A 26,220-nucleotide genomic window follows, 5' to 3' on the forward strand; every position below is an offset into this window, starting at 1 on the left:
TGAGGAATTCTTAATCTCAGGAAACAAACTGAGGGTTGCTGGAGTGGGGGGTGGGGTGGGAGGGATGGGGTGACTGGGTGATAGACACTGGGGAGGGTATGTGCTCTGGTAAGCACTGTGAATTGTGCAAGACTGTTGAATCTCAGATCTGTACCTCTGAAACAAATAATGCAATATATGTTAAGAAAAAAAAAAAAGAAGAAGAAGAAGGTAGCAGGAGGAGAAGAATGAAGCGGGGGAAATCTGAGGGGTAGACGAATCATGAGAGACGATGGACTCTGAAAAACAAACTGAGGGTTCTAGAGGGGAGGGGGGTGGGAGGATGGGTTAGCCTGGTGGTGGGTACTGAGGAGGGCACATTCTGCATGGAGCACTGGGTGTTGTGCACAAACAATGAATCATGGAACACTTCATCTAAAACTAATGATGTAATGTATGGGGATTAACATAAGAATAAAAAAAAAAGAAATTAGAGATCTGGGCTGGGGTCAAAGCTGTGAGTGACGGGTTAGGTAAAGGGGGTTTGAAGCCCTCGGGTTCGATGAGCTTGCCAAGGAGAGAATGACTCTAGCATGATGAGAGAGCTACGAGATCAGCTCTGAGGGGTTCCAGAATTTAGGCACAATGGGGAAGAATTAGAAGTTTCAACGGAGGCAGACAGACAGTGGCCACGGTGTTGGGAGCACCATGATAGGATTGTGGCCAGAGAAAGAGAGTGTTTGTGTTTCCCATGGGAGACATTTTTAAATTGGGACTATGTTAACACCAGGATGACTGACAGTCACATCAGGCCAGCAAATGGCATTCCCCAAGATTCCTGGAGGTTCTACACTAGGAAGAGAAGAGGACATTATCCGGATAGCACACCCTTCCCTTGGACAACAGAATTACTTGGGAGAGAGAGGAAGTTTGAAACAGATAAAGATGGTTATGCAAGGTCATTTTGTGTAATAAGTTACAAAAATGGAACCATTAAAGGATATTCTATTAAGATCTGTAAATAAAACTAACGTGAGTTGGCCTGGGGAAAAAAAAAAAAATAGAAGGTGTTAGTAATAGGAGAAACTGTGGGGGAGGGCAACGGGGATGGGGAGAGGGAGTATGTGGGAACTCTCTGTACTTTCTGTGAAATTTTTCCATAAATCTAAAAGTGCTCTAGAATACAAAATTCATTAAAAATGAATAGGCAAACCACCAACTGGATGAATATTTATAATACACAAAACTAAGGAAAGACTCATTCAGCATAAATAGAAACTCCTACAAATAAATAACCAAAAAGGGAAACACTTAATAAAAATGGGCAAAACTTAGACACTTCAAAAAACCACAAGTAGCCAATAAGCACATGGAAAGATGCCAATTTCATAAGTCATTTTGGAAATGCAAATTAAAACACAATGAGATGCCACTTTATGCTCATTAGAATGACTAAAATTCGAGAGATGGGCGATGTTTGTTAAGAAGGATTTGGGGCAACTGGCACTTCCAGACATTGCTGGTGGGGATGCGCAATAACACAATCTCTTTAGAAAAGAGCTTGGAAATTTCTCAGAGTTGAGCATACATCTTTCTGTGACCCAGCAATATCACTTCAGGTTATTTATCCGAGAGGCATAAAAACACATATCCAGAAAAAGACTTGAATAAGAATGTTCACAGTAGCTTTATTCACAATAACCAGGAATGGAACACTACACAGATACCTGTCAATATGAAAATAAATGGTGGTATACCTGTACAATAAAATTGTACTCAGCTTTATCAAAAGGACAAGTTGCTGACATATGCAATGCCATGGCCTGGGTAAATCCTAAAAATATTATGCTGAGTGATACAAGGTAGGAACAGAAGAAGAAGAGTACATTGAATCATCCTAAATATATGAACTCAAAGGTCAGGAGAAACTCATCTTTGGTGATAGAAGTAGGAATGATAATTGTCTCTAGGGCAGGAGGAATGTCCGGGAGGGACATGAGGGAACGTTCGGAGGTGATGAAAATGTGTTGTGCTTTGCTTGGGGTTTGAGTCACCTGGGTGTATCATTGCTATAACTCACTGCAGCGTATGCTTAGGATCTGTGCCAACACTCTCTCCCAATTGTACCTCAATTAAAGAACTAAAAAATTATTAGACGATGCAACATTTAAACTTAACATGTTATTTTTACAGAACATGTCACTTTAGAAGTATTTTTCTGTAATCGGATTAATAAAATGAATGTTGTGGGCTCTGTGGAATAAAAAGTAAATCTGACGAAGATCCTGTCCTCAGAGAACACAGAGTCTAGTAAGACCCATTGGAAATGTGCCATAAAGGGGGCGCCTGGGTGGTTCAGTTGGTTAAGCGTCTGCCTTTGGCTCAGGTCAGGATCCCAGGGTCCTGGGATCAAACCCCACATACCCCACATCGGGCTCCCTGCTCAACGGGGAATCTGCTTCTCCCTCTGCCCCTCCCCGCCAGCTCGTGCTCTTTCTCTTGCTCTGCTCTGTCTCTCAAATACATAAATAAAATCTCAAAAAAAAAAAAAAAAAAAAAAAAAAGGAAATGTGCCATGAAGGATCAGGCAGCTCCAGAGAGGGAGAGCCAGAGCAAAGGCACAGGGGCGGGGAATGAGAAGGGAAGTACTTGGGGTTCCACTAGAGGGCGGGGGACAGGAAGTCACAGCAAGACGACCTACCTCAAACCTTAAGCCTGCTTTGACGTCGATTTGTCCAGTTACAAAACTCAACTTCGTGCTTGCACAAACTGACAATGGTGAAAGAAAGAAACAGATGGTGACTCAAATCTGGTAAATGGACGTTTAGCACAGCCTTGGTGTAAAAATTCATCATTTATTCATACATTGTCATTTATTCAATATACATTCATTAAGCTAGGGAGATATTCTAGGGCCTTCCAAAATCAAAGAAGATTGCTCTTTGGGGCTAGACTGCACTTTAATTCTTTTAATTTTATGGAGACAGATGGCAGGAGGGTGACCACAGAAACTTGTGAAGGACTGTTCTTCTAGTCCCTCCTGAGTGCAGTGACCAAAGAGAATTTCGACATTTCCTGCACCGTGTTCAGCCTCCGCTGAAGGTGGGATTCTTCAGAAGGGGACCTGAGAGTTGGCAAAGCTCGGGATGGTATGAAGGCCCTGGGTGAGGCCGTCCTTGAGGCACTGCCCTTCAGTGTTCTCCTGACAGGCGCTGTCTCAGTCCTCACGAGGAGGAGCATTATCTCAACTTTAAGCCTTATCTTAAAACCTAAAGGTTTTAAGATCAGGGCGCTCAGAGGCTGAGAGAAGTCAAGAAAACCTCCCAAACTGATGGGCAGAAAGTTGGCTCTCAAAGCCACATTTGCCTGACTCAGGACACCAGACTGCTTCCTGCCATCTCCAGAGTTCCCTGAGGAAGGCTGGCTTCACTCTCACCCCTCCTGATATGTCCTGCAGAGCCCTCTGGAGGACCATCTTGAGGCTCTTGTGTCGCTGGGGCCACCGCTGTCTACAGGAGCCAACGAAGAGGTAAATGATGGGGTTGACAAAGCTGTTGATGCAGGACAGGACAATCGGAGCCAGATTAAGATGCCCGAGGACTGTATCAGAACTCGTCCGAATCCAGCGTAAGAGGACCAGTGAATGCCGAAGGTCAGGCCGCAGAGGAGGAAGACCAGCACTGTGAGCACCACGGTTGCGTACAGCCTGGTCACCTGCAGCCGATGGGGGCCGCACAGCAATCGGGTCAGCAGAGCCAGGCTGGACCCAGAGAGAAGCACAAATAAGAAAATCAGACAGGTGGCAGCAGTGAAATCAAATGCCCGACACCAACCATCCTCAAAATCTCGTAACAGGAGGCCACAGTACTTCCCTTCCAGGATGCTCAGCAGCAGGGACAGGGCCCAGAGCAGGGCACACATCCCAGTTGACGTGTGTCTTGGACGGTGGCAGCGGTACCAGATGGGACACAGGACTGACAGGCAGTGCTCTGTGCTAATGACACGGGAGAATGCTCAGGCTTGCGATGTAGGCAAAGGTCCACACGATGATGAAAAACCTGGGGATGGAAAGGGGCACGGAATGGAAGTTGACGAGTGCCTTCAGAGAATAGACAACCTGGAAGGAGAGGAAGAGGAAGTCAGCTCCTGCCAGGTTGAGGATGTAGACGGAGAAGGTGTTCCTCTGCATGCGGAAGCCCAGGATCCAGAGCACGATCAGGTTTCCTACCAGCCCACTGAGGGCAAAGGTGAGGCTCAGCAAGGCCAGGATCTCCATGGGGAAAGTTGGCAGAAAGGCCTGGTCACTTCGATTCACTGGTGTGAGTGTGCTCTCCCAGGCTGGGGCAGTGGGATCGATGCTCAGAAACCCTCCACTGGTATTCCTGGGAACACAAACACGACTTGAGCATCTGCTGTATGCTCACTGACTCTCAGGGCCACTCTGCTATGTGGGGATTATGGTCTCCATGTTACAGAGGAGGGAAAAGGCGGTTTGCAGAGATTAAGATACTTGCTGTGGACGCCTGGGTGGCTCAGTCGGTTAAGCATCTGCCTTCAGCTCAGGTCATGATCCCAGGGTCCTGGGATCGAATCCCCCATCGGACTCTTTGCTCAGCAGGGAAGCCTGCTTCTCCCTTTGCCTGCAGCTCCCTCTGCTTGTGCTCTGTCTCTGTCTCTCTCTCTCAAATAAATAAATAAAATCTTAAAAAAAAGAAAAAAGATACTTGCTGAACACCACACTGCTTTAGAGTTCTGGAACCTGGATTCAGACCAGTTCTCTCTGGTCTCTAAAGCCTGGACTCTCTCTACTGCAACATGGACCTTCTACTGCCATGGGAATATTCTGCGGTTCAAACACCTCTTCTAAGCATGTCAGGTCTGCAGCAGGTAGGAGGAGACAAATCTGGACAGGTTATGTGTGGTGAGAACAGGACTCTGAGCTTGGCATGCCTTCTGCCTGGGACTGAGATTTCCTCTTAGGGGCCAGGAAGTTGGAAGACCCAGGCATGACCTATGGACAATCTCAGTGACTGAAGGAGGTCTATCCATCAGAAAGGAGATCATAGTATAGGATCATGAAGAGAATGTGACCTCTTGCAATGACAGGTATGAGGATGGCCAAGCTTCTTGGCCAGAAATGGCCCAGCATGTCGGCTTTATAAGGACAGGAAATACTTTCCTCCTGGCCATTAGTGTGTCCCCAGTACCCCACTCTGTTGTGGGGGACACAGTCTAAGTCACTCTTACAATGGATTTCTTCCTAGAGCAGTCAAAATCATAAACTTAAAATATTTATAAATATGTGTGTACCCCACCTTAAAAAAACAAACAAGAAAACCCTCATAAAACTATGTTCCTTTCTCAAAGCATTTATTTTTTTTTAAGATTTTATTTATTTATTTGAGAAAGAGAGAGAGAGAGAGCACAAGCAGGGGGGAGGGGCAGAGGTAGAGGCAGACTCCACTGAGCAGGGGGGATGCGGGGCTCCATGCCAGGACTCTGGGATCAGTGACCTGAGCTGAAGGCAGACCCTTAACCGACTGAACCACTCAGGCACCCCCATTCTCAAGGAGATAATTCTGAAGAAATGACAGCAGATAGAGAGGTGCAGATAGTCAAACGAACATCCTGAGCAGTACCATGAGAAATTGATCCAATCACACAGAGAAAGTCCCAGGAAATACCAACTGTGTGGAGACCATAAGAAGAGATGGATTTTGGGGCGCCTGGGTGGCTCAGTCAGTTAAGCGTCTGCCTTCGGCTCAGGCCACGATCTCAGGGTCCTGGGATCGAGCCCCGCATTGGGCTCCCTGCTCAGCAGGGAGTCTGCTTCTCCCTCCATCCTTCCCCCCACTCGTTCTCTCTCTCTCTTTCTCAAATAAATAAATAACATCTTTAAAAAAGAAAAAGAAGAGATGGATTTTCTCCATTTGCCATGAAATCTCATTTCCAACTTCTCTACCCTTCTCTGCGTCCTCACCATCCTCATTCCCCTCTCTCTGGCTCCTGGTTGCTTTCGGTGAAAGGGAGACACGGAATCTGCGGGTGGGAGGAGGATGATTGGGCATTTGTGACTTTCTGGCTGTCTCTCTCTGCCAGGCTGTGAGTTAGCAGTGGACGTGTTACTCTGTCTAAGGACTCCTCCCCCGTCTGATGGCCCTTTCCTACAGCCACGGTCCTCCTGAGTTCTGGTAACTCCTTCCTTTTCCCCTTCAGCCTTGTCTCTGAAGAACAGAAATTCTTCAAAAACAGAAGAGACGCTCCCTAGAAGCATGCAGGGTGGGGCTCGGCAGGGTGTGGCCCGCTCCCCAGACCCACACGGAGCCACGGAAGGGGCCACGGGCTCCCAAGGATGGCACCGGGAGGTTCTGGTTCAGGAATTCTGGTAAGTTCCCTTCTTACAAAACAAGGATGTGGACAAAGTGCCTGGTAGACTTGAGCAAACAAACACGGGCTAGGAGACCCTGGGCGGGGCACACTGGCCCTGGAATCGCCCAGACTCCGAGTCAAAGGCTTTGCAAACCTTGAGTTCCACAGGTAACTCCTAGAAAACTTCTAGAAACATGTCTCCACTTCCCAGAACCGCGGATTTGACACAGCTCAGTTTTGGGAGGGTGAGGGCTGCCGCTGGGCAGAAGGGAGGCTGCACACGGGGATGGTTCTGGGCCCTGCTATTGGTCGATCCCCTTCTGATGGTGCCAGGACCCGGCCAGGGCTTCTCAGGGTGCAAGTATTCTAAAGACCTGGTCCCCGGCCCGAACTGCTTGGCATTCTTGGCACAGAAAACCTTGCACACCTCTGTAGGACAGTTGCCTCAGCCCCTCACGCCCGTACCCCGTCCAGGCGGTGGCTGTAGGAAGGGCAATGTCAAGGGAAGGTCTGCAGAGTCCCACGAAGGCGGCTCTCACTGCCCAAGGAACCGTGCGACTTGGCTGTTGCAGAAGGGTCTTCAGCAGAATCCGTTATAGACTTCCCTTAGCTCTGCCCATTCCTGTGTAACCGGTCCTTTCATTACTCTCCTCAATTACCCCATTAGTTTGTGCCCTACATTTTTTGCTTGAACAATGTTGGATACAAGGATGCAAAGCGGAAAAAACCACCTTTGAATAGCAAGCAAATCTGTGAAACCTGATGTTATTAAAACAATTTAGCGGGCGCCTGGGTGGCTCAGTTGGTTGGGCGACTGCCTTCGGCTCAGGTCATGATCCTGGAGTCCCGGGATCAAGTGTGACTCCCGCATCGGGTTCCCTGCTCGGCAGGGAGTCTGCTTCTCCCTCTGACCCTCCCCCCTCTCATGTGCTCTCTCTCATTCTCTCTCTCTCAAATAAATAAAAAAATAATCTTTAAAACAAACAAACAAAAAAAAACAATTTAGCTTTGGAATGTCTTGCCAGATGCCATCTTGCTCCCTGAATTAAAATTAGCAAAATACATCTCTCCATAGTTGCAGATTTGAACGTTTGGAGAGAAAGAGAGAGTATAAGGAGATAGGAAAGAAGCCAAAAGAGCCTGGTGGACCCCGTGTGGCTCTCCCACAGTCCAAGTTACCAGCACCCAAAGCCTCCATGAGGAAGCTTCATGTGTCCTGATTTGCGGGGATGTGCCCCTGGCTTCCGGTACGCCCTCCCTTAAGATGAATTCACAAGCATGCAGACATAGAAGAAGAAAACAAAACTGTCTTTGAAAGAAGATAGTTCTTGATCAAATTCTTACCAGAGCACCATTCTTCTTGCTGGGGGTAGAGAATAGAAAAGGAAGAGTTTTCCTGAGATTGAGAAACAGCGGAGAGTGCTTCTCTACTCTCTGGATGGCAAGGGGCCTGAGGCAGCAGGCGTGAAATCTGGTGACCGCCTGAGGCTTATCAAGATGCTGGACAGCCCCTGTGATTTCCTGTGCAAAGGACACCGGCAAATGAGATAACGGAGATGTGTCAGGCAAGAAACTTCACGAGATGTTTCTCATTTGCCCTGACTCCAATCACCTATCTCGGCCTCTCCCCATCCTACCCCAGCCGGTCCCCGTCCCTGTGAGGAATGGCTGTCCTGGAGCCTTTTGCTGCCCTCGGTGAGCCCGGGCAGTAAACCATCCACCAAGTCGCATGAGCTTCCATAACTAAAGAATTGTTTGCTTGGCATTCAAGGCCCTGCATGACCTGGCTCACTTGATCTTTTTAAATTCAATCACGGAAGCAATGTATGCACATTAGTTCTATTTCAAATGACAGTGGAGTGTATAAAGTGAAACGTGAAGTCTCTCCTACTCTCATTTCCCAATAGCAACCAGTATATCCAGTTTCCATTCTTAATTCTTTTAGATGCTAATATTATGGCTTTGTATAATAAAACTATATTTCTGCTTTTGATTTGTCAAAAACAACAGCAGGGAATATCAAGTTCCCTTATAAAAGATAAGGAATGTGTTAGCACGCTGCACACATTGTCACCATTCTCCCTCTACATCACGATATTTGTTAGCTAGCTCATTTTTCAGATCGGCTAGAGACAGCTAATATTTTTGGCCGAAGCTCCTATGGCTTCTTCTCATGTGCCCATGCTGCGGCCAAATTGAGTTCTTGCCATTCCCTTTAAAAACTTAACTGTGAAGCATTTAAAACAATCAGAAAAATTTATTCACTCACTTATTCAGTGACCCAAAACTATAGGTTTGTTGTGAAGATTAATGGATTAATTATGTAACAGCTTAGAATAGGAACTCATATTAAGTCTTACATACTTGCTAATTCTTACCGTGATTTTTATTACTATCTCTTTCTGGGAGTCTAATTCAATTTACGTTAAAGTATCTTTTTCTGTGTTTCCATATCACTTAAGTTCTTTCTTATTTTCCATCTCTTTGTATGCTGGGCAGCTTTCTGGGTAATTTCTACAGATGCACCTTCTAGGTTACTAGTCTCTTTTGCACTGTGTCTAATCTTCTGTTTAATCCATTCACTGAATTTTAAATTCACTTTTTACGGTATTAATTTCTAGTGGTTTTTTTTTTTAAGATTTATTTATTTGTCAGAGAGAGAGAGCACAAGCAGGGGGAGTGGCAGGCAGAGGGAGAAGCAGGCTCCCCGCTGAGCAGGAAGCCTGATGCCGGGCTTGATCCTAGGACCCTGGGTTCATGACCTGAGCCGAAGGCAGATGCTTAACGGACTGAGCCACCCAGGCATCCCGAGCTGCTCACTTTCTTTGGGACTTTATCTGTGGGAATCCTTTGAGGGCTGAATTATAGCCAAGCTCCTCCAGAGAGGTCTTTTGTTTTCTTTTGCTACTTGACTGGGGGACCTTCCCAGCATGGCTTTCATTTTATAGGATGTCCCCAGAAATCTCATCTATCATTTGAAGTGTTAGGACCACAACATGATACTGACTTGTGGCTACAAATTCTCAAGAGAGAGAATGTTTCTTCACCCAGAGCCAAGCTTGATCAAGCAATTTCTTGGTAGTTTATTTCTCACTAATGAGAAATACACGAAAGGTTTAGTCTTTGGAGGTCCCAGCTTTTCATGGGGACACTTCTCTTCGATTTCTGACATTTGGGTTGTCCCAGAATTCTATTTCTAGAAGCCATAATAGGAAATATGAATCTCCTTCTGAGAGCAAAAGGGATTCCATCAAAGGAAGTAACTTTATCAGCTCTGTGCTTCAGAAAAGTCCCTCAGGCTGCCGAGAGGAGAATATAGAGAATATAAATGAAAATATAAATCTCTAGTCATACTTCTACAATGGAAACAACTGCACAAATACTTTGGTCTATGCACACAAAATATCCAATATGCTGTTTTGTAATGTATAGTATATTTCCAATTTAATAATTATTAATTATAGAATCTGTTTGGTCTCAGTTCCTTCTCTGTAAAATGAGATGCTTTCTAGCAGTGATGAGTCTAAAACTAAGAAGTCCCTGGTGCCTGTGGAGGCCTCTCTCCCCGCCTGTGCCCTCCCCCACCCCCCTTGGACCTGTTCTCTACCAAAGAGAATGGAGATCTCAAATAGGGTTCTCTCCCAAGGCCAAGCTTGATCCCAAAGACTCTCATCTATCAGGTCCTTAATGGTTCCCAGAGGCTCCCCTTTCCATCCCTGTGATATACTTATCAGTCTAGGTGCCCTCCCCGGCCCCAAATTTTGTGTTTCGAATTCTTTTCATTAGAGTTGAGCATGCAGGGCAATGTCATTTAGAAAGTCCTTATAAAGAATAGTTTTGTTGTGTGGAAGAGTGTATGTGAAAGTGTATGTGTAGCTAATTTTACTATGTGAATTTGCAGTTATATTTTGGGAGAGTGTGGCTCATCCCTGTATCTGAACCTGTTCTCATTCTACTCCATGTGGGTATCACCAGCCGCTGAAAGCCAAGCACATGCAATGAAACCAAGCCCAGGGTGGGGGGTGGGGGTGCATCCTGATGGTATCATCTGAACTCTGAAACCCACTATGCCTGGAGCCAAGGTTTCTTGCTGAATCTCAGTTGTTTAAACCAGTAATATCTATTTTTGCTAAAATGAATTTAATTTGGACCTATCTTTTGCTCACACAGCCACAGATATGTCGATATGAAAACATTGATCACATAGTACTTTAAGCATCTGAGGACATATTTCTCTCCTATTGCACTGTGAGTGCTTTGAGAATAAGGACCATGTCTTTGAGTCCCAGTGCCTGGGACAGTGCCTGATCCAATGCTCAGGAAAAAAAAAATTTTTTTTAAGTATATGCACTTGTATCCACAAGCAAGAGTGACTTAGCGATTGAATAAATGACTTGGAAAGTGAGGATGGGGAATTCCTTCTAGGCAGAGAATTTTAAGGCCTGTGAGAAACCCCTGGGCATAGCAGAACAAAACAAAATGGAGAATGAAGAATATTTGGCAGGGTAGTCTCCTTTAAAACTTAACACAGTATTTAAGAAGCCCAATCCTTGTGGGAAATGGAACTCATCTGGAGTTGACTTAGATTCAGTTCTCAATGACCATGCAAGTCAGGGAGCGGTATTTTGAAGGAATGGGGGAGCAGGCCACTGTGACCTAGAGAATCACAGGGGAGTCCAGGAACGTGGAAGCAGAATAAACTGGAGCTAGGAGTGGGGACAGAAAAGTCGCTGGGTTACAGGAGTCACTGGAGAGTGGGCTCCACCGATCTCTTGTGTCTTCACAGCCCAGGCTGGAAGACAATGGCTGCGTCATCAGAATTATGGTTGACTTATGGTGGCCCAGCCAGGGGCTGCAGGAGGAAATGGATCAAGATTAACCTGAACTGGCTGGATGGAGGGAAGAACAGTCACAAGACTTCAGAACAGGAAAGAGAAGTCAATCTGGGGAGAGCAGGGGAGGACCGGAAGTAGGAGACTCCCTTGTGAGAGCGCTGTGCTTTTCTCATCCAGTTATGGTTGTTCATAGTCCTTGCAGAGGAAATCACACGGCTTCTCAGGCTCTTGATAACACCACATCAGGCAGCCTCGTCTACAGGGCTTTCCCTAGCCAGAGGACCAGGAGTTCATTTTAGAGTCAGGAGCTCCGGGAAGGACCTCCTGCTTCAAGGCAGCTCGGAGCTGACTTTCTACTGGAAGTAGAGGAGAAGGAAAGTAAAGACTTACTGAATTCTTTTCTTTCCATTCCTTTGCCTTGTTAGGTCAAACTGCTCTTGCTTAGACAAGATCTAATTCCTCGGAAAGTCAGGGGATCATGGAGACAGGAGTTGTAGGGCTTCTAGCAGCTGTGAGGTCAGGGAAGCCTGCCGCCACCTTCATCTGACTGAGGAGAGCCAGCTTCTCCATCTGGTTCTTTGTTCCTTCAGATCTGCTGTCAGGGAACATAAAATATGGGCCTGGGATGCTTCTAGGAATAAAAAAGCTGGGGCGACCAATGCTCTAGTTTTCCTAGCTTATATTTCTTTTTCCTCTAAGAATCACTTAAGTTCATTCAACAAATATTTATTGAATGTCTTCTTTGTGCGAGGCACTGTTGCAGGCCCTGGGGATAAGGAGTGAACATCGTAAAAATCGGGTAAAGGGATAGAAATGTGACATTCCACGTGACACCACTAGGTGGTAGTCAATGATTGTTGTGGGGATCATGTAACCCTTGGCTGGCCAGCAGGGGGCCCAGTCAGTGAAATTTGGGAAGAGGTCCCACTTAAAGTGGGAGAGTGAAGGGGAGCCATGTTGTTTCTGGATGGTTATTCATGGGTGGCAGTGTAGGGCAGTGTCTGTGAAATCAAACTCTGGGATGGTCCTTCCTGGTCTCAAATCCTGGTTCTAACAGGATTACTAATTAACTGAACCTTCCTAACAGCTAAATGGCTTAATCTCACTAACCCTCGGGTACCTCAGTGAAATGGTGATGTCTGCTTATAGAGGTGTTGTGAGGTGCTCAAAGACACAAGTGGGTGTTTAGCGTGGGGTAAAAGCTCTATGACTGAGGAACGTGCTCATCATGGTCATCACCTTTATTAGCCCATTCCTTCCCTGGAATCCCACAAGGCCTCTGAAGCGTGGTCCTGACATCCAAGTGCCCCAGGCCAGCAGGGTCTGAAGCTCCTCAGCGCACATCGTCCTGCGAGTCTCTGGGGTGGAGCTGTGGCCTGGACGTGGACCTTCCACCTGCCGTTGTGTGACTGTGGGTGAACCTGGTTTCCCCTCCTGTTGCTGCATCTCTGTTAGAGTAGATACCTTGTGTAAGCAGGGGCTGTAAACTATAAAGCCCTGTAAAGATGCAAAGGATCATGATGGCTGCCATCACTCTCTTCACTCTCACAGGAACTTTTGTCGGGGAGCAAAAAGGGCCAGACTCCCTGCTCTTCAGCTTCCAGCAGAGAGCAGCTTCTCTCCATGTCTTTCTGGCTTCGGGGAACCCCAGTGACCTCCATGTCACCCTCTTCTTCCTGGGTTCCTTAAGGCCTGACTGTCGCCTCGTGAGGCCTGCCCGTCTGGTTTTCTCCAGCTTCCTCTGTCTGTGTTTGGCCAGGGCAGGGTGGGGAGAGGTGGTGGCATTTCGCCAGGGAGGAGTAGGGAGAGGTAGTGGGGCGTTGCCGCCAGGGAGTGGGGAGGGGATGTGTAAACACCGTGATGGGGGGTGGGCAGCCAAGGAGGAGGACAGAGGTCCGGGCCCAGACCTCCCTGAGGGCTGGGTTGGTCCCAGGCCTTGTTACAGTTGCTGGGTAGAGACGAACCCTGGGGCCCGGGAGCTGACAGATCTCTGTTTTAAACCAGCTCCTTGTATGAGGCCAGACTTTAGAAATCCCGTGCTGGGGAGGTGGGCCAATTTATAGATAACTGTACAGTTTGGAGTTCTGCTTTGGGAGAATGGAGGGAAGACGTCAGAACAGAATATGTTGCAGAATATAAGGATCTTTCAGATACTAAACTGGCCCTGCCTCTAAACCTCTGTGCATGCAGCAAACCTCAGGCTCCGTGCTCTTCCCCCTTCTCTGCCTCCTGGAATCCCCCTTATCCTTGTCCCAGGTCACAGGGGCACTTTCCTGGGCTGACTCCACAACCCCTGTGCTCTGGCCTACAGGCCTGACACAGCACCTGCTGCTCTCTGCGGAGACTTATGATTGTGTCCTCCAGGTTGGAAACTCTCTGACAGCGGGGACCATGTTATTCATTCACTGGTTCATTCATTCATTTGTTCAGCAATAATCATGGAGCACCCATTGCCCAGCAGGCCCTGGATTGGGTGCTAAAATTTGCCCAGGGAGCCAGGCCTGAAATGCAGGTCCTGACTCCTGGCCCAGTGCTATTTCCAACACCCCTACTCTCCACCCACCTCACCTGGAGCCCAGCCACCTGGATGTACTTTAGGGAAGCAGAGCTCAAGGGCCCGCCTTCCTCTCACAGCCCCGACAGGTGATCCCCTGGGGCGTCTGTGGGCAGGTACAGGGGGCTGGGAGGCACCTCTCAGCTAGCTCCCTCTTCTTCCTGGACAGTATCAATCAGGTAACAACAGAAACATGCCCTTCCCTTTACCACCTCTGCAGCCTCACCTGGTGGCCCCAGGTACCAGGCCCACACTCCGTGGGTCAGGCCTGATCAGCCGCTCTTGGCCATGAGACCTCAAGCAAGTCCTCCAACCTCTCTAAACCTTGGTTTCCTCCTATCTAAAAAGAAGGTAGTATGAGTACCTTCTCCCTGAGGCATTGTAAGAATTCTCTGAGACTCTGCACCCTCAGTAAATGGAATTCTTGTCCTTCCTGCCCCACTCCTCCCACCCCTGAGGCCTGAGGGCTCAAGTCAACTCCCATCCGTGGCAGCTTGGCAGACTCAGAGCTAAGAAGCCCAGTCTCCCTCTTCTGGCACCCAACCCTAGACAGAGTAAGAATAAAACTGAATAAAACTGAAATAATTATGATACTTAGAATAATAGTAATGTCTATCTTTTTTATAATTCTTATTTTTGTGCCAGGCATGGTTATACATACTTTGCATTTATTAACTCATATAATCCTCACTACAACCATATGAAGTAAGTGCCATTATCATGCCCCTTTTCCAGATGATGAAACTGGGACACAGAGAGGTTAAGGATCACAGAGTAGTAGCTCCCAGAAAGCAAGAGGTATTCTGTGCACCTGTGGTACAGCTTGTTGCCAGAGCAATGGCTAAGCTTAAAAGGTGAGCCTAGGATATGTGAAGTGGAGCATGAAAGATTCCCAGCACACCTAGAAACCTTTCCAAGGATGCCCAGATACCCTGTGAGCCAGGCCGCTGCTGACTTGTCCTCCTTATTGGGCCCACCACGTGCAGTCATGTTTTGGGGGTTTTTTTGGGGGGGGGCAGAGAGAGAATCCTTTTTTTAAAGATTTTTAATTATTTACTTATTTATTTAGAGGGAGAGCACAAGCAGGGGAAGGGGCAGAGAGAGAATCTCAAGCAGCCTCCACACTCAGCATGGAGCTCGCTCGGGGCTTGACCTCATGACCCCAAGATCACAACCTGAGCTGAAACCAAGAGTCAGTCGCTCAACCGACTGAGCCACCCAGGGGTCCCAGAAGGGAGAGAATCTTAAGTAGGCTTCAAACCCAGCATGGAGCCTGACATGGGGCTAGATCTCAGGACACTGAGATCATGAGCTGAGCCAAAATCAAGAGTCTGATGCTTTTTTTTAAAAGATTTTTTAAAAAATTTATTTGAGAGAGAGAGAGAGATAGCAAGAGAGAGCATGAGCAGGGGGCAGAGGGAGAAGCAGGCTCCCGGCTGAGCAGGGAGCCGGACGTGGGGCTCGATCCCAGGGCTCTGGGATCATGACCTGAGCCAAAGGCAGATGCTTAACTCACTGAGCCACCTAGGCACCCATGTTTTGTGTTTTTTTTTTTTATGTTCTTGAGAGTTAAAAATGTTTCTCTGTGAGGCCTGAAGATACTACCTCGAGACAGGAGGAGGGGAGATGCATGGGGACCCTGTCTCCCCTCTCTGCTGTGCTTAGGCTGACTTTTGTTGGAGAGAACCTATACTTAACGTCTCTACTGACTATAACCAGAGATGGATTATCTTCAGAAATATGGACCATAAATTAACAGTTCCTTGAGCATAAGTCTGCATTTGGCAATGACCCAGAGGTTTCCCAATCAACTGGGTAAGACTAAGAGGATGTCAATTCAGTTTGAGGAAGGCTGGTAAGGGTTAACTATAATGAAGGAACAGAAAGTGCTGGTTGGTTATTGATCATTGCTCTAATTGGGCATAGCTGTGGACTAACAAGCCCGGGCCACGGTGGAGCCCTGGGATCTGGCCTTCATCCAGATCCACAGAATCAGAATCTGCATGTTTGCAAGACCCCAGGTGACTTACAGAGGTTTGGAATTCTGGTTCGGTAGCTTTCTAGCTGAATGACAGTAAGTCTGAGCCTGTCTCCTCTGTCTGTGAGGATGCCAGTGCTCTGAACTGGTGTGTGGGTTGTGGTGGTGAAATGGGGCATGATCATAACGGCTGCTAACACGGTCACGTCCGAGGCCCCCTCACACTTAGACTGAGGGTGCCATCGTGAAACAGGGGACTCAAGTGCCGTTGAGAGTCTGGATATGTCACCTAAATAAGGAGGAGGGCCCGAAGCCAGGAACTGGAGAAGCAAGCCAGAGCACCCCAGAGCTAGGAGAAGTAGCACGAGAAGATGGGTCAGGCAGAGGGATGATTCTGGAAAAATGTTTTGGATAACGTTCCTTGCTGCGACACTGGGCAGGTATGGACAGGTGACTTAGTGGCCAGGGAGGGGACAGACAAAGTTCCAAGTGTTTTCCTAATAGAAAGTGTGTTGGCTTTAATATAGGAAGCTAGGGATACTGATTTATCATGAGTAGGCACTTTGATTATTTTTTCAAATCTACCTGTTCATTCTTTTTTTAAAAATTTTTTATGTTTTTTAAAATTTTTTATTGTTATGTTAATCACCATACATTACATCATTAGTTTTTGATGTAGTGTTCCATGATTCATTGTTTGTGCATAACACCCAGTGCTCCATGCAGAACGTGCCCTCTTTAACACCCATCACCAGGCTAACCCATCCTCCCACCCCCCTCCCCTCTAGAACCCTCAGTTTGTTTCTCAGAGTCCATCGTCTCTCATCTACCTGTTCATTCTTATATAGCAGTCCCCTCCCTTATCCATGGGGAACACGTTCCAAGACCTCCAGCAAATGCCTAACATGGTGGATAGTACTGAACCCTATATATACTATGTTTTTTCCTATATATATACATGCATACCTATGATAAAGTTCAATTTATAAATTGGGCATGGTAAGAGATCAATAACGATAATAGTAAAATAGAACAATCACAACACTATACAGTAATAAGAATTATGTGACTGTGGTCTCTCTCTCTCAAAATATCTTATTGTACTGTACTCACCCCTCTTCTTATGATGTTGCGGGATGATAACATGCCATGTGATGAGATGAAGGATGTGAACGACGGTGTAAGCACCATGACGTGGCGTTAAGTGGCTACTGACTGTGTTGACCCGACCTTGTTGAGAGAATTGTCTATTTCCCCACCGCACTTACGATGGATGACTGTAACAGTAGAAACCAAAACCGTGGATAAAGGGGGGACTACCGTGATCTCTTGCTCTTTACTCACTTTTTATTCTTTTATTTCTTTAAACGTATTAACTATAATTGTTTTATATTCTATATCCCAGTATCTGAAGTCTTTGAGGGCCTGATTCTAAGGTTTGCTATTTCTGCTGCAGTCTGCTTCCTTGTATGCATTGAGCTGTTGATTGTGAACCCCTATTTTTTTTTAAGATTTTATTTATTTATTTGACAGAGAGAGACACAGTGAGAGAGGGAATACAAGCAGGGGGAGTGAGAATGGGAGAAGCAGGTTTCCCGCTGAGCAGGGAGCCCAATGTGGGGCTTGATCCCAGGACCCTGGGATCATGACCTGAGCCGAAGGCAGACGCTTAACGACTGAGCCACCCAGGCACCCCATGAACCCCTATTTTTAAAAATCTTATGACAATCCCATATGGCCTGGTTTGAGGTGCATTGCTGCAGGGAGGATTTTGTCATTGCTTCGGTGGGGCATCGGGACATCCCGATAGAAGACCAGGGTCCACTTTAGATTTAAACGATCATTTGGGGGTTTTTAAGACCATGCTACCAGTGTCATTTCAGACTCTCACATCACACAAGGTCATCCAGTAGCTCTAAAATCTCAGGGACTTTTTTTCCCCCAACTACTCCAAATCGGGGCTGACATAGACACTTCTCTGTTTTTGTTTTTATTTATATCGATCACCCTTTTTCTCATGGTATAGGACTTCCTGAGTCCTGGCTTTATGTGGAGGGGTCTCCAATTTGACTCCCCACCCTGCACGGGTACAAGAACTAGTGCCAAGTGTCACCCTCTCCTTCCTAGCAAAGTTCTATGCAAAACAGGTCTAGACCACAGGACTGTGTAGAATTTCCTAGAAGATGGGACCATTTCTTTTCACATGTATCCACTTAGACTAGGGTCTGGTTTCACTCCTGGCCCCAGGTTCCCCTTCCTTGAAGTCTCTATCATTGGCTGAAATGCATTTTTTTTTAAAGATTTTATTTATTTATTTGAGACAGAGAGAATGAGAGAGACAGAGAGCACATGAGAGGGGTGAGGGTCAGAGGGAGAAGCAGGCTCCCTGCTGAGCAGGGAGCCCGACGCGGGACTCGATCCCGGGACTCCAGGATCATGACCTGAGCCGAAGGCAGTCGCTTAACCAACTGAGCCACCCAGGCACCCTGAAATGCATTTTTTTAAAAGATTATTCCCCCTACCATTTGGTTTGTTTTCTAGGCAGAGAGTTTGAGAGCAACCTCAGCATCACCTGGGAACTTTTCAGACACGCAGAATTTGGGCCTTCATCCAGATCCACAGAATCAGAATCTGCATGTTTGCAAGACCCCAGGTGACTTACAGAGGCTGAGAACCATGGCTTTCCTTTATCATATCGCCAGAACAGAAGTAGGATAGGCACTTTTTTAGAACCATTTTTTATTGGGATATAATGGATATAACATTATAACAGTTTTAGGTGTACAACCTAATGATTCAATGTTAGTATATGTTCTAAAATGATCACCACAATAAGGCTAATTAACATCCGTCACCATACATAGTTACACATTTTATGTGTGTGTGTGATGAGGGATTTTAAGATCTACTGTCTTAGCAACTTTCAAGTATGCAATACAGAATTATTCACTATAGTCACCATGCTGAACGTTGCTAGGATGGGCACTTTGCATGGATGTTCTTGAATAGCAACAAAACCATACCTGTTCCTTTCTCCTCCACCTGTTTCTCCCTGGGTCCGGTGGCTCAAATGGAGAGAAAGACTAGGATTAGTAGTGACATCTCTGTCAGCTGCCTTTCTCAGCCCTACAGAGACCCTGAAGTGGCAGACTAAGCCCTGGGAAGATCCCAAGCTACGCATCCCCCCCAGGGGATGGCCTCAGAGGTCTCAGTGCTGTCCTCGCTTGCAGGCCCAGCGAGCCCTGGTGCTTACTGAGTTTTCTTCTCCCACCTACTCCCTTCCCTTATGTTGTCCCCGTCTACACGAAGGATCTTCTGCCTTAGTTTCTCTGCTCTGAACAGAAGCTATAGCTGGCCCTGAACCCCAGCCCTGACACCTTCTAATCTCAAAGACGGCTAGAATTTGTCACTATACTTTTCACTGCAGGTTGGGAGCCTTCTCTCTGGAAACCTTCAGCTACCAGCCACTCATACCTTAATGTAATGAAACTTCTTAAGAGTCAGAGACATGGGGGCACCTGGGAGGCTCAGTCGGTTAAGCATCTGCCTTCAGCTCAGGTCTTGATCCCAGGGTTCTGGGATCAAGCCCCGCATGGGGCTCCCTGCTCAGCAGAGAGCCCGCTTCTCTCTCTCCCTCTGCCTGCCGCTCTGCCTACTTGTGCTCTCTCTCTATCTCTCTGTCAAATAAATAAAATTAAAAAAATAAAATCTTGGGGCGCCTGGGTGGCTCAGTCGTTAAGCGTCTGCCTTCGGCTCAGGTCATGATCCCAGGGTCCTGGGATCGGGTCCCCACATCGGGCTCCCTGCCCCGCAGGAAGCCTGCTTCTCCGTCTCCCACTCCCCCTGCTTGTGTTCCTGCTCTCTCTGTCTCTCTCTCTGTCAAATAAATAAATAAAATCTTAAAAAAAATAAAATAAAATAAAATCTTAATAAAAAAAGAGTCAGAGACATGGCTGATTGGTACTGTTTCCATCCTTATATAGAAGATTCCCGTGGGTGTCCATAACACAACAAAGCTAAAGGACTTTGTCCCTGTATATTCAAAAATCTATCCCCCTGGGAAAATTAGTAGAAAGAGGAAGCAGTCCAGAGTTCATTGTTAGGAACCATAAAATTAGATGATTACTTTAAATTCTATGTAATAAGATATCCATTGCCATGCTTGAGCTGAGCCTTGCGTTACCTCCATCACATATTCAGTATCTCTGGCTCTTTCAATATGGTGGCCACTTATTGAGCCCTCACACTGAACCAGGTGCTGGGCTCAGTGCTTGATGTGCATCATCTCATTTAATCCCCACAGCATCCCTTTGCAGAGATGAGATAGGTAAGGCTCAGGAATACCTGTGCAGGGATGAGATGATGAGGCTCAGTCAGTCCATTGTCTAAGATCATGGGATTGGTAAACGGTAGAGCTTGGATTAGAACCCAGGTCTTTGATACCAAAGCCCATTTTCTTTCTGCTCCCTTTTGGACAGTACCCAGCAAAGGGCCTGGGACAAAGTAAGCCCTCAATAAGTGTTTTATTTTTTTAAAAGATTTTATTTATTCATTTGAGACACAGAGATACAGAGAGAGAGAGAGAGCATGAGCAGGGAGAGAGGCAGAGGGAGAGGGAGAAGCAGGCTCCCCGCTGAGCCAGGAGCCCGACGTGGGGCTCGATCCCAGGACCCTGGGATCATGACCTGAGCCGAAGGCAGACGCTTAACCATCTGAGCCACCCAGGTGCCCCTCAATCAGTGTTTTAAATATGAATGAATCTTGCCATATAAAGACTACTACTTGTTGAATGCCTACTATGCGTGAACACTTTCTATATGTTAGTTCAAATCCTTATAACAATCCAGAGAAGTATTGATAATTATTTGTTTTTTAAAGATAAGACAATAAAGGTGAAGTAAATTTCCCAAAGTCATGCATCTAATGAGTTGTTGAACTGGGATTTGAATTCAAGCCTTTCTTTCTGATGCTTAGAGCCATGCACTTTTTTCTGTACCACCCCATCCCTCTAACATGGGACATCTAGTCTTGGGAAGGTGTCTCAGGGCTGACACATTACCAGTGGTGTTGGAGAGGGGCGTATCTCTCCCTGTGGCTCCAGAGGACAGACCCTTGCATAGTGAGAGAGAATTACATGGAGGCAGATGGTGGCCAGAGATAGGGAGCAACTTTTAGCAAGTGTCTGACCAAGGGAGGGAGTGGGTGCCCCGTCACTGGAGGTGTTAGATGACTGTCTCTCCAGAAGGCCCAAACACTGGCAGAAGGGGACCTGAGCTCCCTTTAGTTCTGGTGGTCAGAGGCACTATCATTCTCTTGGTCAATTCTGGAAATCCCTGGAGAGGATGACTCAGAGCCATCCATTCTGAAAGAATAGTTCAGAAGAATATAGTCCTGGTTATTCTAGTTTCTAGAAGGTATTTGGAAAAGATTTGATTGATGAGGAAATCATGGGGAGAACGGCTCAAGGTCAGCTTCTTTCCTCCTTTGCTGGCCTTACCCAGCAGCCTTTCATAGGGGCCAAGTTTCTTCTTCACACACAGAAGTAGAAAATGTGACATAACATGTTATGAGTCCCATTACAAATGGGACTCGGCTGGGAAAAAACTGAAATCTCAAATAAATGGAACCTATTATGATTTATAATTGAATCTCAAAGTACTGGTCCCCTAAAAAGCTCTCTTCCAACCAAATAATCTGAGCTTAGAGTGATGAATGCTCTGAACTGTCCTTTGGAGAAAAGTGGTGAGTCAGTTTTCCTGAACTCCACCGGCCTGGGGCTTCCGGCTACCTCCTCTATCACTGTGAAAACCTTCTAAACTGTGAATAGTAACAGTAACGATTTACATTTGTAAAGGAGGTTGCAACTGACATAGCACATCTGTGTTCTTGCTCCTTGAGCCTCTGAAGATTCCATGTGAGGGGTAAAGTCAGAAGTGTCAGCCCCATTATACAGACCAGGACCATGAGACTCAGAAAATGGAGAAGTTAAGAAACTTGACCAAAGTCATGTGGTTTCTAAGGAGTGGATCCAAGAGCTGAATCTAGATTTCTTGATTCTAAAATTCAGTTCCAGTTACTGTTTTTCTTGAGGGAGATCATTTGACTTCCTGCGTCAATGCAGATGCTCAAAATAAATAAATAGTAGATAAGGAGAAGAGTTTAATTTTCATAACCTTGAAAACAAAAATGCTTCGATGGATCATTTTGGCTCTACCTGTTCCCGGATGTCCTCAATTATTTCTCTCCAGTATCATTGGGGGCTCCGTTGTGGTTATAACAATGCTCGTGCTTTTCACGAAGGAAGGCAGTGTCCATACTGGCAGAGAGCATGGGTTCAAGTCCTGCCTCCTCTTCAGTTGTGTGGCCTTGGACGACTTAGCTAACCTCCCTGAACCTCAATTTCACGCAGCTAACCTCATGGGGATGTGGTGATGATTCAGTGAAATAAAGTACTGGAGAGCCTTACACAGTGTTCTGCACATAATAGGGGCTCATTAAATTTAGACTGAACGTAGGCATGTAAAGCAAGAACGGTAGGTCAAGACTCATTCTTGCAGTGCTCATTTAAGCAGCATTGAGTGAACACGTGCTCCATAGCAGGTGCTTCGGTGTGCATTGCTCATTGTTTCCTCACAGCAACCCTCTGAGGCAGGTATTATTATTCCCATTTTCATAACCTTGTGAAATCTTTTACACACGAGGAAACTGAGGCGCACTTGCTAGGCACTGTCTGTCATATGTGTCAGAGCTAGGATTTGAATTCAGCTCTGTCTGACTCTTATTCCAGCGTTCTACTCTGCAATAGAAGGTCACCAGTATGCATAGGTTGGATAGAGTACATTACTGATTAGGAGTGGTGACAGGAGTCCCCACCCCCACCCCAATGAGGGTGTCCAGGGACTGGACCTCCAGAGCTGTGGTTGTTACGCTTGCTGTGCAATTTTGAGCCAGTCACATCACCTCTCTGGGCCTCACTGACTTTATCAGCAAACCAAGAGAGTTAGATCATCTGAAAGATCTTTTCCAGCTCTGGCCTGCTGCAATGCTCCTTGGATTTCAACAAAGTTGCCATCTTGGAATGGAGGTAGCTTAACAGTGGCCCCTGAAATCTCAAATCAGTTTCGCCTTTTGAACCCATGTATTTCTGCACAGATTCAGAATCTGCCAGAGGAAAACTCTCTAATTAACCTCCAGGGACTAACCCAGCTAGTAATTACCCCTATTATTTTTAATTGTATTTTATAAGGTGCCTTTCATCCAAGATCTCAAAGGGTTTCTCAAACATTCATTAGTGGAGCCCCACCCCCTCCCATGTGGATATGAAAGGCAGCGACTGATTTTAATGGCAGAAAGAAGAGGTGGGGCCAGAGAGAAGGGGACTGAGATCCTGGGAGCAATTTCACCTCTGAGTTCAAAGGAGAGAAGAGACGTGTGCCAAAGAAATCCTCAACTTCAAGAAGGAATTCAAGGGCTATTCAGTGAAGAGCAGATGGATCAGGAAACATTCCTCCTTTTTAAAAGATCAACTTCTGTCTTGTGAGTGCCTTAGAGAGGGCCATTCAGTTTGGTTCAGATTGATTTGCTTCATTTCACTTTAGACTTCTTCATCAGCTGTCCTTTGAGCTGGACCCAGCACACAGGCCTGTGCTCAGTGATGGAAAAAGATAAGTGAAGCAAGGTTTCAGAGTGTACCCATTGCAGGTTTGGGCACACTGGTACAAGCAAAGGGTACAGGAACCTCCCAGGAGAGCCCTGGTTGGTTGCCTTAAATGAATGGCTGAAGCCAAAGCTAAGATGCCCCAGCCTGTGGGCAGCTGCTGCCCCCACACCCCCTCTGGCAGTTGGTGGGGGGAGAATGAGTCTGGGTCCGTATGTTAAGTCCAGGGACCTGATTGACAAATGACATAGAAGGACCATTTTGAGTAGCTTGTCATGAAGGCCACTCTTGTCCTTCCCTCCCCACTCCCCTGCACTATAACCAAGCCACCTGGGGTACTTGTACCAAGTTCCTTTCATGCCCATCCCAGTGAATAGATAGAAGAGATCACTATGGATTATAAGAAGCTTCACTCTCCTAGGGTTAGGTCTGTGATCTCCTGGAGGACAGAACCCTGCCTGCCTATTCACCAATTTCCTTTGCACATGTTCTGGGCACAGAGTAGTGGATGCTCAGTACATATTTGTTGACTAATAGGGCTGATCATGAAGCTGCTACCCTGTTTCTAGCCTTGCAGGGTAGTCTGATAGAGGCTAGAGAAGGATCCTTTCCCTCCTCAGCTTGCAGATAGCTAGATCCAAAGGACAGCCAGGGCCATGCTGCTCCAATGACTTTAGAAGCCAAAGATGGAAGATACTGTTAAGCTGAGGGTGAGGGTGCCAGTGATGTGGTGACCGAAGACCCCAGGGTGACATGGTGTGGGAATCAAGGCACGTGGTGTGAGGTAGCAAAGAGGAGGACTGAACTGGCTGCTGGGAGCATGGGGATCCTTTAGCAAGAAGGTTGGGACTTACAGGAAAGCTTCAGATCATTCACTGATGGGAGTTCCAAGGGCCTATGACAGGTACTCTCAGGATGATACAGCCTGGAGGGATGTGAGTGACTTGAGAGAAGGAGGAGGCCTGGCCTTGCCCATAAGGAGCCGGCAGTTTTGTTTTGGAGATGAGATTTGCACACCAAGCTATTAGAGAACAATGCAGGGAGATTTATCACTGAGTAGATGGGGAGTTTCCCAGGAAGAGAGGGAGTCTTATTCATTGCCATATTTCTTGCTGGGCCTGATGAAGTTGTAGGTGCTTTTTACAAAGTACAAAGTGTATCAGATACACTTGATGGTGAGTTGTCAAATTGGATGGCATGAAAGGTTAAATGGCCTAGATCAGAAAAGGGAGGAACCTGGAGGCCAAGATGCGGGGGAAAGCTTCAAGAGGGAGGAGGAGCAACGGTGGTAACTAATAAATGACGCGAGTGAAAAGAATAGCCACTCGCCTCTGTCAAAGGGCTTTCCCATCACATGAAGCCTGTGTGGTCAGGACAATTGGGAGCATAGTTATCCAGTGAGAGGACATCTTGCTGGGTTTTGCCTGCCTGGTGTCCACTCCCTTCTCTTCTGGGAGTGCCACCTTGTTTCACTCTCAGTCTACGTATTTCATTGGAGTTGCCATCACCTCTAGACCCAGACCCAGCCAATCAGAACGCTGCACCCCCCTGGCCACAGAATTTGCTCAGGGATGACCACGTGACCCAATGTGGGCCAGTGAGGACCCTCTTGAGGACTTCTTATAGAACTCCTGGGGGAAAGGCACTCTTCCCTTTGGGGTTACAGAGCTGCTGATTATGAAACTGGCTACCAGGTGGGAGAAGACCATCTAAAGATGAAGCTAGAACAGAAGAAACCAGAGCTGCAAGATAAATGGGACTTTGGTACTCTTGATAATTTCTCTGATATGTAAGTCAACATATTTCTTTCTTTTTAAAATTTCCTCTTAAGCCATTTAGATTAAGGTTTCTGTCATTTGTCACTGAAAAATCCTGGTTCATATGCCCATCTGGTGAGTGATATTGTGAACCAGATCCTGGGTCTTCTCATCCATCATCTATCAACCTATCACCTGTCCATCATCCATCACCCACCCACCCATCCATCCATCCATCCACTCATCCATTCATCCACTCATCCATCCATTCATCTATCATCCGTCTATCATTCATCCATCCATTCCTCCATCCATCCAATACACATACATTTAATGAATAATGCGGTTGCACATGCATTTTTAAATGAATTAACAAATGGCTAATTATCACGATGTATTTGATGACAAAGATATGTCCACTTCCCTTTAATCCTAGTAGAGATTGGTCAACAAAGCGCAAACCAAGTTTTGAACTCAGAACTTGAATTCGGTCAGGAACTCAGTCCCCCTAGGCAATGCTGAGTTTCATCTGTGTCATTAACACACAGCCAGACATGACCCTTCTAAACATGATTCAGCCATGCTGGTGCCACAGCCCAAACAAGAAAGTCCAGAATGTCATTGACAAGCATGTGGGTTTTCCTGTTGGAGCTGATGGCAATGCTTCGAGCTCTGTGGTGGTGTCATGGTGAATTGCCAGAGGACTTACTTGCTCCAGCCTCATTTTTGTTCCTTGTGCCACAGAGTCCACATTAAACACAGAGCTGCTCAAGAACCATGGAGACAAGTGCCAACTCTTTCAGGATGACTCTGTAACACTCAAGAGTCAGAACGCATAGAAATATATCAATTTCCTATATTGAACTCCTGTTTTCCAAGAAAAACTGCAACTCAGAGAAGAAGGGATGTGCCCAAAGGACAAGGGCACATGAAGAATTACAAGGAGAGACTAGATCCAAACTCCTGACTCCCAATCTGGTTCTTTTTCTACTATGCCACTCTCTTTCCTTTAGGGCACATTCCAAAGCAGGCAGAGTTTGTCTCAAAGGGCTAATTTGCTCTTTGGCCAGTTACTGGCATTGGTAAGTCAA

General features: G+C 46.5%; 1 protein-coding gene across 1 annotated transcript in view; it reads right to left on the reverse strand.

The window, feature by feature from the left end:
• Positions 1–3,023: 3,023 nt before the first annotated feature.
• The window catches only part of MRGPRX2 (MAS related GPR family member X2), a 33,139-nt gene continuing 9,942 nt past the window's right edge, over positions 3,024–26,220 (reverse strand). The window contains 4 exon segments of the mRNA XM_035013698.1: positions 3,024–3,415; positions 3,418–3,615; positions 3,618–3,984; positions 3,986–4,361. Coding sequence (XP_034869589.1) covers positions 3,351–3,415; positions 3,418–3,615; positions 3,618–3,984; positions 3,986–4,361 — 1,006 coding nt within the window. The 3' untranslated portion in view covers positions 3,024–3,350.

This window comes from Mirounga leonina, unplaced genomic scaffold (genome assembly GCF_011800145.1).
Source record: "Mirounga leonina isolate KUSES-001 unplaced genomic scaffold, KU_Mleo_1.0 Mir_166, whole genome shotgun sequence".
Classification (NCBI taxonomy): Eukaryota; Metazoa; Chordata; class Mammalia; order Carnivora; family Phocidae; genus Mirounga; species Mirounga leonina.